At 34.6% G+C, this 13,556-nt stretch overlaps 1 protein-coding gene across 1 annotated transcript in view; it reads left to right on the top strand.

Annotated features, from left to right (window-relative positions):
- ATRX (ATRX chromatin remodeler) overlaps window positions 1-13,556 on the top strand; it is a gene marked incomplete at its 5' end in the record, with an annotated part of 213,219 nt that overhangs the window by 144,735 nt on the left and 54,928 nt on the right. The window contains 1 exon segment of the mRNA NM_001009018.1: window positions 2,101-2,209. Within this exon segment, the coding sequence (NP_001009018.1) occupies window positions 2,101-2,209 (109 nt within the window).

Here is a 13,556-nt window from a genome sequence, read left to right as displayed (position 1 = left end):
TTCTTTGTTTCTAGAGTGAGTTTTTGGCATATCTTTAACATATATATGTGTAGTATATATGTGTATTTTTACATTTGACTGTAGTTAAATATAAGCTTAAATAAATTTTTTTCTATTATCACTATACATTTTATTAGATTCTATGTTCTGGCAGTTTTTCATTATTGAAAAGCCTATGTTACAAAAACATACCAATTTACTACCATCAATAAATGGAAAATGCTTATCTTAATATGTATTGTAACTACATTTTCTTCATCTTTAATGGGTAAAAACAGTTGTCATTGTTTTCATTAATAATTTTTTGACCACTAATAGGGTTGTACTTCTTTTATATGCTTGCTAGTTTATTTCTGATTTTGTAAATTATCTTTAGCAAATGTTTACTAATCAGATTGGTCTGCCTTTGAGTTACTGCTATTACCACTACCACTACCATTACCATTACCACTGTGTATTGAGCACTGAGCAAGATTTAAGGGGTACTACAGGAAATCATGGTGTAGAAGAGGAACAGACACATATATTATGTGCCATAATAGAGGCAGGTGTAATTTGTCATGGGATCTTGAGTGATAATATTAAGAACTCAGTAAGCTTTTAATTACCATGTGACAGGCACCATTCTAAGTAGTTTTTAAAATATTATCTCATTGAATCCTCATAACAACCCTATGCAATAGGTACTCTGATTATCTTCATTTTACAGATAAAGAAACTGAGGCACAAGGAGTTTAATTACTTGCCATAAGTGAAAATGTTAGTAAATGGTGAAACTGAGATTAAACTCAGGGAGTGTCACTCCAAAGTCTGTGTTCTTAACTACTAACCTATAATGACTCTATCAGTTTTTAAGTGTTGGATTCATCGAGGTGGTATTAGAGATATTCATTTGCATTATAATAAAAGGTGAGTATGTTGAAATGCTTTTTAAAATAGTCATACCATTTTCCATTCATTTATGATTATTTATTTTAATAATTATCCTGTTCAAGTGAATAATTAATGCAAATGTGACTCCAGCCTCTTACCTTTTTATGCAACTATCCATCTCAAATTCTTTTTTCCTTGGATGTGTATGCCTTTTTTTCTAATTGAAAAAAAAATCATAAATAAAATGACTTTCATAAGCATTAATGAATTTTTAACAAGGAAATTCTGGGTTTTCCATATCAGTGAAGATATAGGTAAGAAACATGGAAAAGCATCTTTTTTTAAACTAATGTACTAAATTTAAAGAGCTTGCTGGAAAGACATAAATAAATCTCAGTTTTGTTAACTGTTTTATTTTAAGGCTCTGGGGCATGATAGAATTTTGCTTGGATTGGAAATAGTAGCATTGTGTTTACAGTTAAATAATTAGAATAGAAATTATGTATGATAAAATATAAAAATGTCATAAGCCCTTAATCTCTTGGTATTTTAGTATCAATGCAAGTCTTGGGTAAAATTTCACCTCACTTCTTCCTGGTGTAGATTAAAGGAAAAAAAAAACTTAACCTCACTGTCTAAAATTGACATGTCATATCATTAACTCATAAAGTCGTACTCCTTTACACACACACACATACACACACACCACATTTGAAATGGAAACGTACACTGAAATTTGCAGCTACCCCATAGAATAATTTTTGGCACATAGTAGGCATTCAGTAAAGATTTGTTCAGTGAATGAATAAAGGCATTCTTTATCTCTCATTTTTATTTGATCATTATCAAGTTGTTGATAAGGAGAAAAACGTGGCCATTTACAGATATAACTTAAAGCATGCCTCATGAGCGAAATGTAAGTTTAATCATATTGTTTTGACAGTTTTAAGGATTCTAATCAAGGAAACCCTTTTAAGAAATTCTCATGTAGATGAAATAGGCTTTAAAAATACCTGTGCTCATCACTATCTATTTGAATGAAATCTGTGGTTAATTTATTTATAATGTAATGACTCCTTGATTAAGAATAGTATATAATGTATTTTGCTATACAAATAGAATGTATATAACCCACTTTTAAATGATGAGCAAGGTGGAAAATCTGTTCTTACCAGTAAGCAGAGCGATATATCAAATTCCTTTTGTGTTCTTTTGTTAAATTTTCAGGTGAGGGGAAGTGGCTTCGAAACATTGACTATTACCGTTTAGATGGTTCCACTACTGCACAGTCAAGGAAGAAGTGGGCTGAAGAATTTAATGATGAAACTAATGTGAGGTAGGAAAAATTTTCTGTATATGTAGAAACATTAAAATAATTAATTTTAAAATTTACATAAAGTTCACTATTTTTATTGTGTATTTGAATGTTTTTAGCAAATGCAAGGTACAGTCAGGTTGCAAAACAGTGTCATCACTCCCTGCCCACTGAATTCACTTATGGAATCATATAATTTGTAGCCTTTTGAGTCTCACTTCTTTCACTTAGTGAGATTTATTTGAGAATCATTTACGTTGTTGCATATACCAATAATTTTTAAAAATTGTTGTATAGTCTTCCATTATAGGGCTGTATCACAGTTTGTTCAGCTACTTCCACTTGAGGGACATTTGAGTTGTTTCCAGGTTTTGGAATTAAAATCAAAGCTGCTCTAAGCTTTCATGTTCAAGTTTTTGTGTGAACATAAGTATTTACTTAAATGAAACAAAAGCCTAGGACTGTGATTGCTGGGTCATATAGTAAGTGTACATTTATCTTTGTAAGAAACTATCAAGCAGTTTTCCAAAGTGACTGTACAATTTTTCATTCCCACCCGCAGTTGTATGAGAGTTCCAGTTTCCTTACATTCTTGTCTGTACATGGTATTGTCATTTTTTAAAAAAATTATTTTACTCATTCTAATGTATGTGTAATGGTATCTCTTGTGATTTTAATTTGCTATTCCCTAATGATAAATTATGTTGAGCATCTTTTCATGTGCTTATTGACCATTTTAATATCGTTAACTGTAGATACAAGGCAATTTGTGTGTGTATTGATATTGTTTTAAGCTGTTAGTAATTGACAAAATCAAGCTACATTTGGAAAGAAAAAGTTTTATATATAGTCATATGTTGCTTAACAACCAGTATACATTCTGAGAAATGCATCATTAGGCAATTTTGTCACTATGCAAATATCATAGAGTGTACCGTACATCAGTAGGCTTTCTGTGATATAGCTTATTGCTCCTAGGCTGCAAAACTGTACAGCATGTTACTGTACTGAATACTGTAGGCAATTGGAACACAATGGTATTTGTGTATGTAACATATCTAAACAGAAAAGATACAGTAAAAATATGTATTATACTCTTATGAGATTGCCTTTGTACATGCTGTCTGTTATTGACCAACACATTATGTGGCACATGACTATACATACATCTAAACATATGCACATATGCATACGTATACACATACACAAACATAAGAAAGCATGGCATTTAAGAAAAGGATAAAGGAGATGGGGTTAGTTTAGTAGAAAGATGGCTGAAGTATGCCTTAATAAATATTTTAAACTATGGAGAATATTATACTGTGTGTTTAAAACATGTTTTAATTTTAGCAGCATCATGAACTAGACCTAGGCTTAAGGCTAGAGAAATTTCAGTTACATTTTAGGAAGATTATTAATTATTGAAAACCCGTAGCCTAAGAGAGCTTACAAAGGGATGATTTGAGTATAGTTAAATTATAAATGTATATGATTGATTATATAATTGTTTAAAGAATAAATACATTTTTATATTCTGTGTTTTTCATGTTTAAACAAATTATTATTTGTACATGAGTGTGAAGAAGTAATTTTATTGAGTAACTCAAATTTCTCAAACATAATCTAAACCTTTGGCTTGCTAGGTTTCCCAAATTTTAAAATACGACAGTGGCATATAATCTTGTCACGTGACATTTATACTTGATGACTAGTAGGGAAAAACATTGAAATGTAGATGTTGAGCTGTCAGCTTGGCTTACTCACTAGTGAATTACCCCTAAACATATGCCAAAAAGCATGTCATTCAAATTCATGCTTCAGGCATATACTGGTTGAGTATTTCTTATCCAAAATGCTTGGGGGTGCTAGGGACCCGAAGAATTTCAGATATGGGATTTTTTTCAGATTTTTGAATATTTGTATTATATTCTTACCTGTTGAGCATACCAAATCTGAAAATCTAAATCCAAAATGCCCCAATGAGCATTTTCTTCGAGTGTTATGTTGGCACTCAAAAAGTTTTGGAGTTTGGTGAATTTAGGATTTCAGACTTACAGATTTGGGCTGTTCAACCTGTACATGTATATTATGGATTTGGGGAGTTGCTCTTGAGTACCTGAACCCATACACATGAAATCCACAAATGTTATGCAGTCTCTCAAAATCCACAAACAAACAGAAAATGAAACAAAAAACAAAATGAAAAGAGCAAGGAAAAAATCCACAAATGTTTTAGATTATATCTCTGTAAATTCTAATTTTTCATGACTCAGTAATTTTCAATAAATAGGATATAAATATAATCCTTGTTTATGCCAAAGCAATCTGAAAGACACATTAAAATAAACTTTAAGATAATGACCATTTGTAACGTTGTTGTTTTATGTGACCTGGAAGTAGTTTTCAGCAGTCTCAGAGTGCCTCGTTAGCTTGATACTATTTTTGGTTTGTTTCTCTTTTAATTTAGAAATGATTATAGATTCACCTGAACTTGCAAGTACAGAGAGGTCCTGTGAACCCTTTACCTAATTTTCCCCAATGGTTAAATCTTATATTTCAATATCAAAACTAAGAAGTTGACAGTGTTTCAATGTTTGCATATATCTTTTTTTCCACATATACACAATCAAGATACAGAAATATTCCATCACCACAAAGCTCTCTCTCTCTCACTACCCTTTTATAGTCACACCCATTTTTACTGCCAACCTTGTCACTAACCTTAACCCCTGACAATGACTAATTTATGCTCCATCTCTATTATTTTGTCATATTAAGACTGTCATGTAAATGGTATCATTCTCTATATGTGACCTCTTGAGATTGGCTTTTTTCAGTCAGCATAATGCCCTTGAGTTCCATCCAAGTTGTCACATGTATCAATAGTTTGGTCCTTTTTATTACAGAGTAGTATTCCATGGGATGGATGTACCACAGATGTTTAATCATTCACTTATTGCAGGACATTTTCATTTTGTCCAGGTTTGGCTATTATAACTAAAGCTGCTGTGAACACTGTGTTCCAGCTTTTTGTGTGGACCTAAGTTTTCATTTCTCTAGGATAAATGCCCAGGTATGCTGTGGCTAGGTCATATGGTAAGTACTTTTTTAGGAAACTGCCAAACTCTTAATTAGAATGGCTGTACCATTTTATAGTCCTACCAAGCAGTGTGTGAGAAATCAAGTTTCTCTACATCCTCACCAGCATTTGGTATTATCACTATTTTTTATTTTAGGAGTTCTGATAGGTATGTAGTGGTATCTTATTGTGGTCTTAATTTGCAGTTAGTTCCCTGACAACCAGTTATATTGAACATCTTATGTGTTTATTTGCCATCAAATATTGTATATCCTCTTGGGTGAAAATCTCTTTATGTCTTTTTGTCCATTTTCTTATTGGATTGCTTGTTTTTTTATTGTAGGGTTTTGACAGTTCTTTATATAATCTAGATATGTGTCCTTTGTCAGATATATGGTTTGCAAATACTTCCTGCCAGTTTATGGCTTGTCTTTTCATCCCCTTCACAGGGTCTTTCAGAGAACAAAGATTTTAATTTTGATGAAATCTAGTTTGTCAGTGTTTGTTTCTTTGTTTTGATCATGGTTCTGATGTCAAGTCTAAGAACTCTTCCTCAAAGCCCTAGGTCTTGAAGACTTTGTCCTGTGTTGTATTTTACAAGTTTTGTAATTTTACCTTTTATGTTTAAGTCCATGTTGTATTGAGTTAATTTTTGTATAAGGTGTGAAGTTTAAAGGTTCATATTTTTGGCTGTGGATGTTCAATTGCTGCAGCATCATTTGTTGAAAAAAGCTATCTGTGGCAGTGCACAGTGGCTCATACTTGTAATCCTAGTGGTTTGGGAGGCTGAGCCCAGGAATTCAAGACCAGCCTGAGCATCATAGTGAGACCCTGTCTCTAAAAAAAAAAAAAATACCCAGGCATGGTGATGCACACCAGTACTCCCAGCTACTCTGGAGGCTGATGTGGGAGGATCACTTGAGATCAGGAGGTCGAGGCTGCAGTGAGCCATGATTGTACCACTTCACTCCAGCCTGGGTAACAGAGGAAGACACTGTCTCAAAAAAAAAAAGAACAAAGAAAAAACCATACTTCCTTTACTGAATTGGTTTTGCACCTTTGTGAAAAATCAGTTGGCTATACTTGTTTTGGGCTGTTTTTCAGTTTGCTATTCTATTCCTTTATTCCATATGTCTTTCTCTGCATCATTACTACATAGTCTTGATTACTGTAGCTGTGTACTAAGCCTTAATATCACATTGAATGATTCTTCCCACTTTGTTCTACCTTTCACAGATTGTTTTAGCTGTTTTTATATGAATTTTAGAATAATCTTGTCTAGACCTACAAAAGTTTTGCAATAATTTTAATAGGTATTGTATTAAACCTGTTACTAATTTGTAGAGAATTGATATCATTTTTCAACTGTAATACTTTTAGCAGCAGAGAATTGATAACTTTATTGTTTTCTGATCAGTGAACACAGTGTATGTCTCCATTCGTTGATCTTTGATTTCTTCCATCAGTGTTTTGTAGTTTTCAGTATACTGGTCCTGTAGATCTTTTGTTAGATTTACACCCAGGTATTTCTCTTTCTGAGTTATTGTAAATGTTACTGTATTTTTAATTTTTGTTTCCATGTGTTCATTGCTCAGATATAGAAATGCAATTGATTTTTGTGTTGATCTTTTGTCTGTAATCTTGCTGACTTCATTTGTTCTAGGAGTTTGTTTTATAGATTTCTGGGGATTTTCTAAGTAGATCATTGTACTATCCACAAGGAGGGATAGTTTTATTTCTTCTTTTATGATCTGTATGCTGTTTGTTTCCTTTTCTTGTCTTGCTGCAAGAAAAGTCTCCAACTATAATTGTGAATTTGTCTGTTTCTCCTTTAAGTTATGTCAGGTTTTGCTTCCGATATTTTCAGCTCTGTTTATTATGCATGTTTAGTATTGCTGTGTCCCTCCCTATACCTCATACTAGTTAAAACTTAAGAGTAATATAGTTAGTAGCAATGGTGAGAGTGGACATCCTTACCTTCTTCCTGATCTTAGGAGAAAAGCATTCTGTCTTCATTAACTATGATGTTAGCTGTAAGGTTGTTTTTTTGGGTGGGGGGTTTGTTTTTGTTTCTGTTTTTGTTTTGAGACAAGGTTTCTGTCTATCACCATGACTGGAGTTCTGTGGTGTGATCATACCTCACTGCAGCCTCGAACTCCTAGGCTCAAGGGATCCTCCTGCCTCAGCCTCTTTGAGTAGGAATGCACAGCCATGTTGTACTTTTTTGTAATTACTCTTCATCAAGTTGAGGTGGTTCCCCTCTATTCTTAATTTTCTGAGTTTTTATGACGAATGGGTGTTTACATTTGACAAATGCTTTTTCTGCCTCAGTTTGTATCATCTGTTATTTCTTCTTAATCTGTTAATATGGTGTGCTATGTAGATTGGTTTTTGAATACTGAACCAACTTTTCATGCCTGGAATAAAACTCCACTTGATCGTAAGGATAATTCTTTTTATATAGTACTTGGTTCTGTTTGCTATTATTTTGTTGAGAGATATTTATGAGAGTTACTCTTATATATTCAGTTGTTTTCGTGTTGTTGTTGTCTGGTTTTGGTATCAGGTTAATATCGACCTCATAAAATAAGTCAATAATTGTTTTCTATTTTCTGACAAAAATTATGGGGATTTGTGTTAATCTTAAATGTTTGGTAAAATTTGCCAGTGAAACCAGTTCTGGCCTTGAAGATTTCTTTTTTTGGGAGTTTAAAAATCACTAATTAAATTTCCTCAGTAGTTTTAGGATTATTCAAATGATCTATTTTATATTGAATGTGTTGTTTTAGTTTGTGCTTTTGTAAGAATTGGTTCATTTCATCGTAATTTCAGATGTATGTGTAGAATTGTTCATAGCATTTTCTTAATATCCTTTTCATGTCTTTAGGGTCTATAGTGATAGCTTCTGTTTCACTTCTGATACTGGTAATTTGTGTGTTTTCTTTTTACTAGTCTTGCTAGAGGTTTGTCAGTTTCATTAATTGTTACAAATAACTAGTGTTTTATTCCCTTGATTTTCTTTTTCTTTTTTTTTTTCCTATTTTAATTTCATCTTGCTTTTGGTTTGTTTTGCTCTTCTTGTTCTACTTTCTGGAGGTAGAAGCTTAGATTACTAATTTGATTTGAGACTTTTTTTCTTTTCTCATGTAAGCATTTAGTGTTATAAATTTCGCTTTCAGCACTGCTTTAGTTATACAAACTTTGATATGTTATATTTTCATTTAGTTCAGTATATTTTTATTTCAGAATTCATCTTTGGCTCAGCTAGAAGCATGTTGTTTAATTTCCATGCCTTTGGAGGTTCCCATTATTTTTCTGTTGTGGATTTCTAGTTCAATTATGTTCAGGAAATATAATCTGTATGATTTCAATTCTTTTAAGTTTGTTATGCTTTGTTTTATGTCTCAAGTAGACTGGCCCTTGAAGAGAATATGTACTCTGCTGTTGTTGGGTGGAGTGTTCTATAAATATTGATTAGATTTTGTTCTTCGATGAAGTTCTTGTATTCTTCTTTACTTTTGCTGATTTTTTTTTTTTGGCTATGTGGTTATCAGTTTTTGAGAGGAAGGTTGAAATCTCCAACTATAATTGTGGATTTTTCTGTTTCTCCTTCAGTTCTGTCAGGTTTTGCTTCTGATATTTTCAGCTCTGTTGTTTATTATGCACGTTTAGTATTGCTGTGCCCCTCTCTATCCCTCATAATCTTCTTTGCTCTGAAATCTGTTTTATCTGATACTAATATAACCACTCTTGTTTTATTTTGATTGGTGTTTGCATGGTATATAGTTTTTCATCCTTTTACTTCAACTCACATATGTTGTTGTATTTGAAGTGAGTTTCTTGTAGACAGCATGTGATTGGGTCATGTTTTTTGTTTTATTTTTTATCCACTTAATTTTTCTTTTAAATGGTGTATATAGACCGTTTATATTTAATGTAAGGCTTCAGTCTACCGTTTTATTTTTTTGTTCAATTGGTTCTCTTTCATTTTATTTTCTTTTGTTTATGATTTCTTTTTCCTCCCTTCCTGTGGGTTAGTTTTATATTTTTGAAATTCTATTTTGATTCATCTGTAGTTTTTTTTAGTGTTTCTCTTTGTATAGCTTTGATAGTGGTTGCTGTAGGTATTACATCATACCTATACACACACTTATTACAGTCTACTGGTGTCATTTTGCCAGTTTAATTGATGTGCAGAAACCTTACCTCTTTATATCCTTTTGATTCCCTTTTTATAATATGACTGTCTCAAGTGTTTAACCATATCAGTCAGTGTAATCATTCTTTCTTCAACCATAGAATATAATTTAGAAAACACTACAGAATGAAATTGTTGTATTGACTCATATTTATTATTTGCTGTTACTTCTCCCTAATGTTTCAGTATTCTTTTTTATATCATTTGCTTTGTATTTAGAGAACTTATTGTAGCCATTCCTTTTTTTTTAAGCAGGGTCTTGCTCTGTCACCCAGGCTGGCATACAGTGGTGCAATTTCAGCTCACTGCAGCCTTGACCTCCCAGGCTTAAGCCATCCTCCCACCTCAGCGTCCCAAGTAGCTGGGACTACAGGTGCACACCACCACACCTGGCTAATTTCTGTATTTTTTGTAGAGATGGGGTTGTACCATATTGCCCAGGCTGGTCTTGAACTCCTGAGCTCAAGTGATCCACCTGCTTTGGCCTCCCAATGTGCTGGGATTACAGGCGTGAGCCACCATGCCTGGCCTAGCCATTCTTTAACAGCAAGTCTGCTGGCAACAAATGATTTCCCCTTCATTCTTGGATGGTATTTCAGCTGGATATAGAATTCTGGGTTGGCAATTCTTTCCTTTCAGTACTTGAAAAATATGTGTCACTACCTTCTTGTCTCTCTGGTTTCTTATGAGAAACCTGCAGTTTGAATTGTTTTTCCCCCCTTAGATAAGGTGTCGTTTCTCTCTTCTTTCAAGATTATTTTTCTACGTTTTTGGAAGATGACTGATATATTTTGTCACGTATTTGTTTGGGTTTATCCTGTTTGTGGTTCATTCAGCTACTTAAACCTGCAGGTTTATGTTTCTTAATATATTTTGGTAATTTTCAGTCATTATTTCTTTGAATTTCAGCCCCTCCTTCCTTCTCCTCTTCTTTTAGGACTCTAATGACAAAAATATTAAATCTTTTGTTATAGTCCCATGGGTACATGAGTCTCTTTTCCATTCCATTTTTCTCTGTTGTTCAGATTAGGCCATTTCTGTTGTTTAGTCTTCAAAATCACCAAATCTTCTGTTCTCTGCTTTCTACTGAACACATTCTGAGTTTTTAATTTCTGTTATATTTTTCAGTTCTAATTTTTTTTTTTTTTGAGACAGGGTCTCACTCTCGCCCAAGCTGGAGTGCAGTAGCAAGATTTCAGCTCACTGCACACTCCACCTTCCAGGTTCAAGCAATTCTCATGCCTCAGCCACCCAAGTAGCTGGGATTGCAGGCATGCACCACCACACCCAGCTAACTTTTGTAATTTTAGTACAGACGGGGTTTCACCATGTTGGCCAGACTGGTTTGGAACTCCTGACCTCAAGTAATCTGCGTGCCTTTGCCTCCCAACTTGCTGGGATTACAGGCCTGAGCTGCTGTGCCCAGCCTAAAATTTTCAGTTGATTCTTTTTTTATGTCTTCTTGTTTCTTTGCTGAGACTATTTGTTTCATTTGTCTCAAGTATGTTAATAATTGCTTATGAGGCATTTTTATAATGACTACTTTAAAAATCCTTGTCAGACAATTCTAACATCTATATCATCTCAGTGTTGGTGTCTGTTGATTGTCTTTTCTCATTGAACTTGAGATTTTTCTGGTTCTTATTATGAGAAAGTTCTATTTAAACTGGGCATGTTGGTTACTATATCATGAGATGCTGGATTTTATTTAAATCTTTTGGTATAGTAGGCATCTTCTGACAAATGTTTTGGCAGGGCATGAGGCGCCCTACCACATTGTTGCCAGTTGATAGTGGGAGTTCAGTCTCCTCACTAGGCCTCTACTGGTATTACCTTGGCTGGGTGGGGGGACAGAGGCTCAAGATTACCTGTTTACTTCTTTCCAGATGGCCTCCACCGACATCACAGGGGGTGACTCATTAGTTATTATTGGATGGTGGTATAATTCCAGTAGGAAGGGAAGGGGTTTTCTTGTAACTGCTGGGTGTGGGTGGATGTATTGTTTCCCTACATGGTCTTCATTGACACTGTTGGGTCACAGGGAGGACCTTGTGAAATCAGACTTCTCTGACCCCACCCTGGTAGTGCCTTGTTATAACTTGGTTACGGTAGAAAGGTGAGGATTCAGCTGCATTTTTTGCTGTACTGTTTGGTTGGAATTGAGTGGTTATCCTAACATTTTCTGTCTTGCTGTGCTGCCCCTTTCCTGGTCCTTTGGCTGGAGGGTAGGCTTTTCTTGGAGATTTTTTTGACAGCACCTTCTGGAGTTCTTCAGGAACCAATCTAGGATACATGAGGCAGAAAGAAAGTCTGTAACAGCTGGGCTCTCACACCTGTAATCCCAGCATTTTGGGAAGTGAGGCAGGAGGATCACTTGAGCCCAGGAGTTGAAGACCAGTCTGGGCAACATAGTGAGACCCTATCTCCACAAAAATTTTAAAAATTAGCTGGGTGCATTAGTGCATTTCTGTAGTCCCAGCTACTTGGGAGGCTGAGGTGGGAGGAGTGCTTGAGCCCAGCAAGTCAAGGCTGCAGTGAGCTGTGATCATGCCATTGCACTCCAGTGTGGGTGACAATTCAAGACCCTGTCTCAAAAAAAACAAGCTTTTAAAAATAAAAAGGTAGCCCATGAAACTCAGTACCACATTATCCTTTATATCCTGAGGGCCCTACCCATCTGCCTCATCCTTCTGACTTTTCAGAGCTGCCTTCTGTTCCTTGTATATATACAAGATTGGTAATTTGGGCTTCATTAAAATTAAGGACTTCTGTTCACCAAAGGTGTGATAGTTAATTTTATGTGTCAGTTTGACTGCACTAAGAGATGCCCATGCAGCTGATAAAACACTTCTGGATATGTCTGTGAGGGTGCTCCTGAAAGGGTATTTGAATTAATAGACTGAGTAAAGAAGATTGCCCTCATCAGTGTGAGTGGGCATCATCCTACCCATTGAGGGCCTGAATAGACCAAAAATGCAGAGGAAGGGCAAATTTGCTCTCTCTTTCTTTGAGCTGGGACATCCCTCTTATCGAGCCCTTGGAGATTGGTAATCATGGTTCTTCAGCCTTCAGACTCAGACAGACTAGGACTTATACCAACTGCCCCCACCCACAACCCTACCCCCTGATTTTCAGGCCTTTGAACTGGGACCAGGATTTATACGATTAGCTCCCTGGTTTTGCAGCTTGTCAACAGCACATTGTAGCACTTCACAGCTTCCATAATCACAGTGAGGCTAATGCCGTAATATGTCTACACACACACACACGCACGTACACACAAGTTCTTAACTCCTTTTGGTTCTGTTTCTCTGGAAAACCCTGACTAATACAAACGTCATTTCACATTAAGAGTGTAAAGGCAAGCCACAAAGCTGGAGAAGCTATTTCCAATACATAGATATAAAAAGGTCTCATCCAGGATATATAAAGAACTCTTAAAAATCAATTGGATAAACTAGACAACCCAATAGAAAAATGGGCAAAAACTTGAACAGGACTTTACAAAAGACGATATCTGAATGGCCAATAAATGTATGAAAGCATGGTGATCCTTATTAATTATCAGAGAAATTCAAGTTAAAAATGGTTTTGACAAAAGATGCAAAAGCAATTAAATGGAGAGAGCATAGCCTTTTCAAAAACTGGTATTGAAACAATTAGACTTTCATAGGCCAAAAAAAAACCTTTACTTTAGCCTTACCCATATTTTAAAAAATCAAGTCAAAAGGAATCATAAATCTAAATGTAAAACTATTATACTTGTATAAGAAAACAGAAGAAAATCTTCTGCATCTAGGGTTAGTCAGAGTTCTTAGTCATGATGCCAAAGGCATATAACCCATTAAATAAAAAATCAATAATTGGACTTAATCAAAAATAAAAACTTTTGTCTGTGAAAGACTCTTAGGGAAAGGAAAAGACAACTTATAGACTTGGAGAAAATATTTGCAATTTGCATATTTAACAAAGGACTCATTCAGAATGTATAAAGAACTCAGAAAGAAAACAACCCAGTTAGTAAATGGGCAAAGGACTTGAACTGACACTTCTCTGAAGAAGGCTATGCATGTCAAATAAGCATATGAAAA

Source organism: Pan troglodytes, chromosome X (assembly GCF_028858775.2).
Source record: "Pan troglodytes isolate AG18354 chromosome X, NHGRI_mPanTro3-v2.0_pri, whole genome shotgun sequence".
Taxonomy (NCBI): domain Eukaryota; kingdom Metazoa; phylum Chordata; class Mammalia; order Primates; family Hominidae; genus Pan; species Pan troglodytes.
Note: the sequence above shows the minus strand (reverse complement) of the source record. Positions and strands in the feature narration are given on the sequence as shown.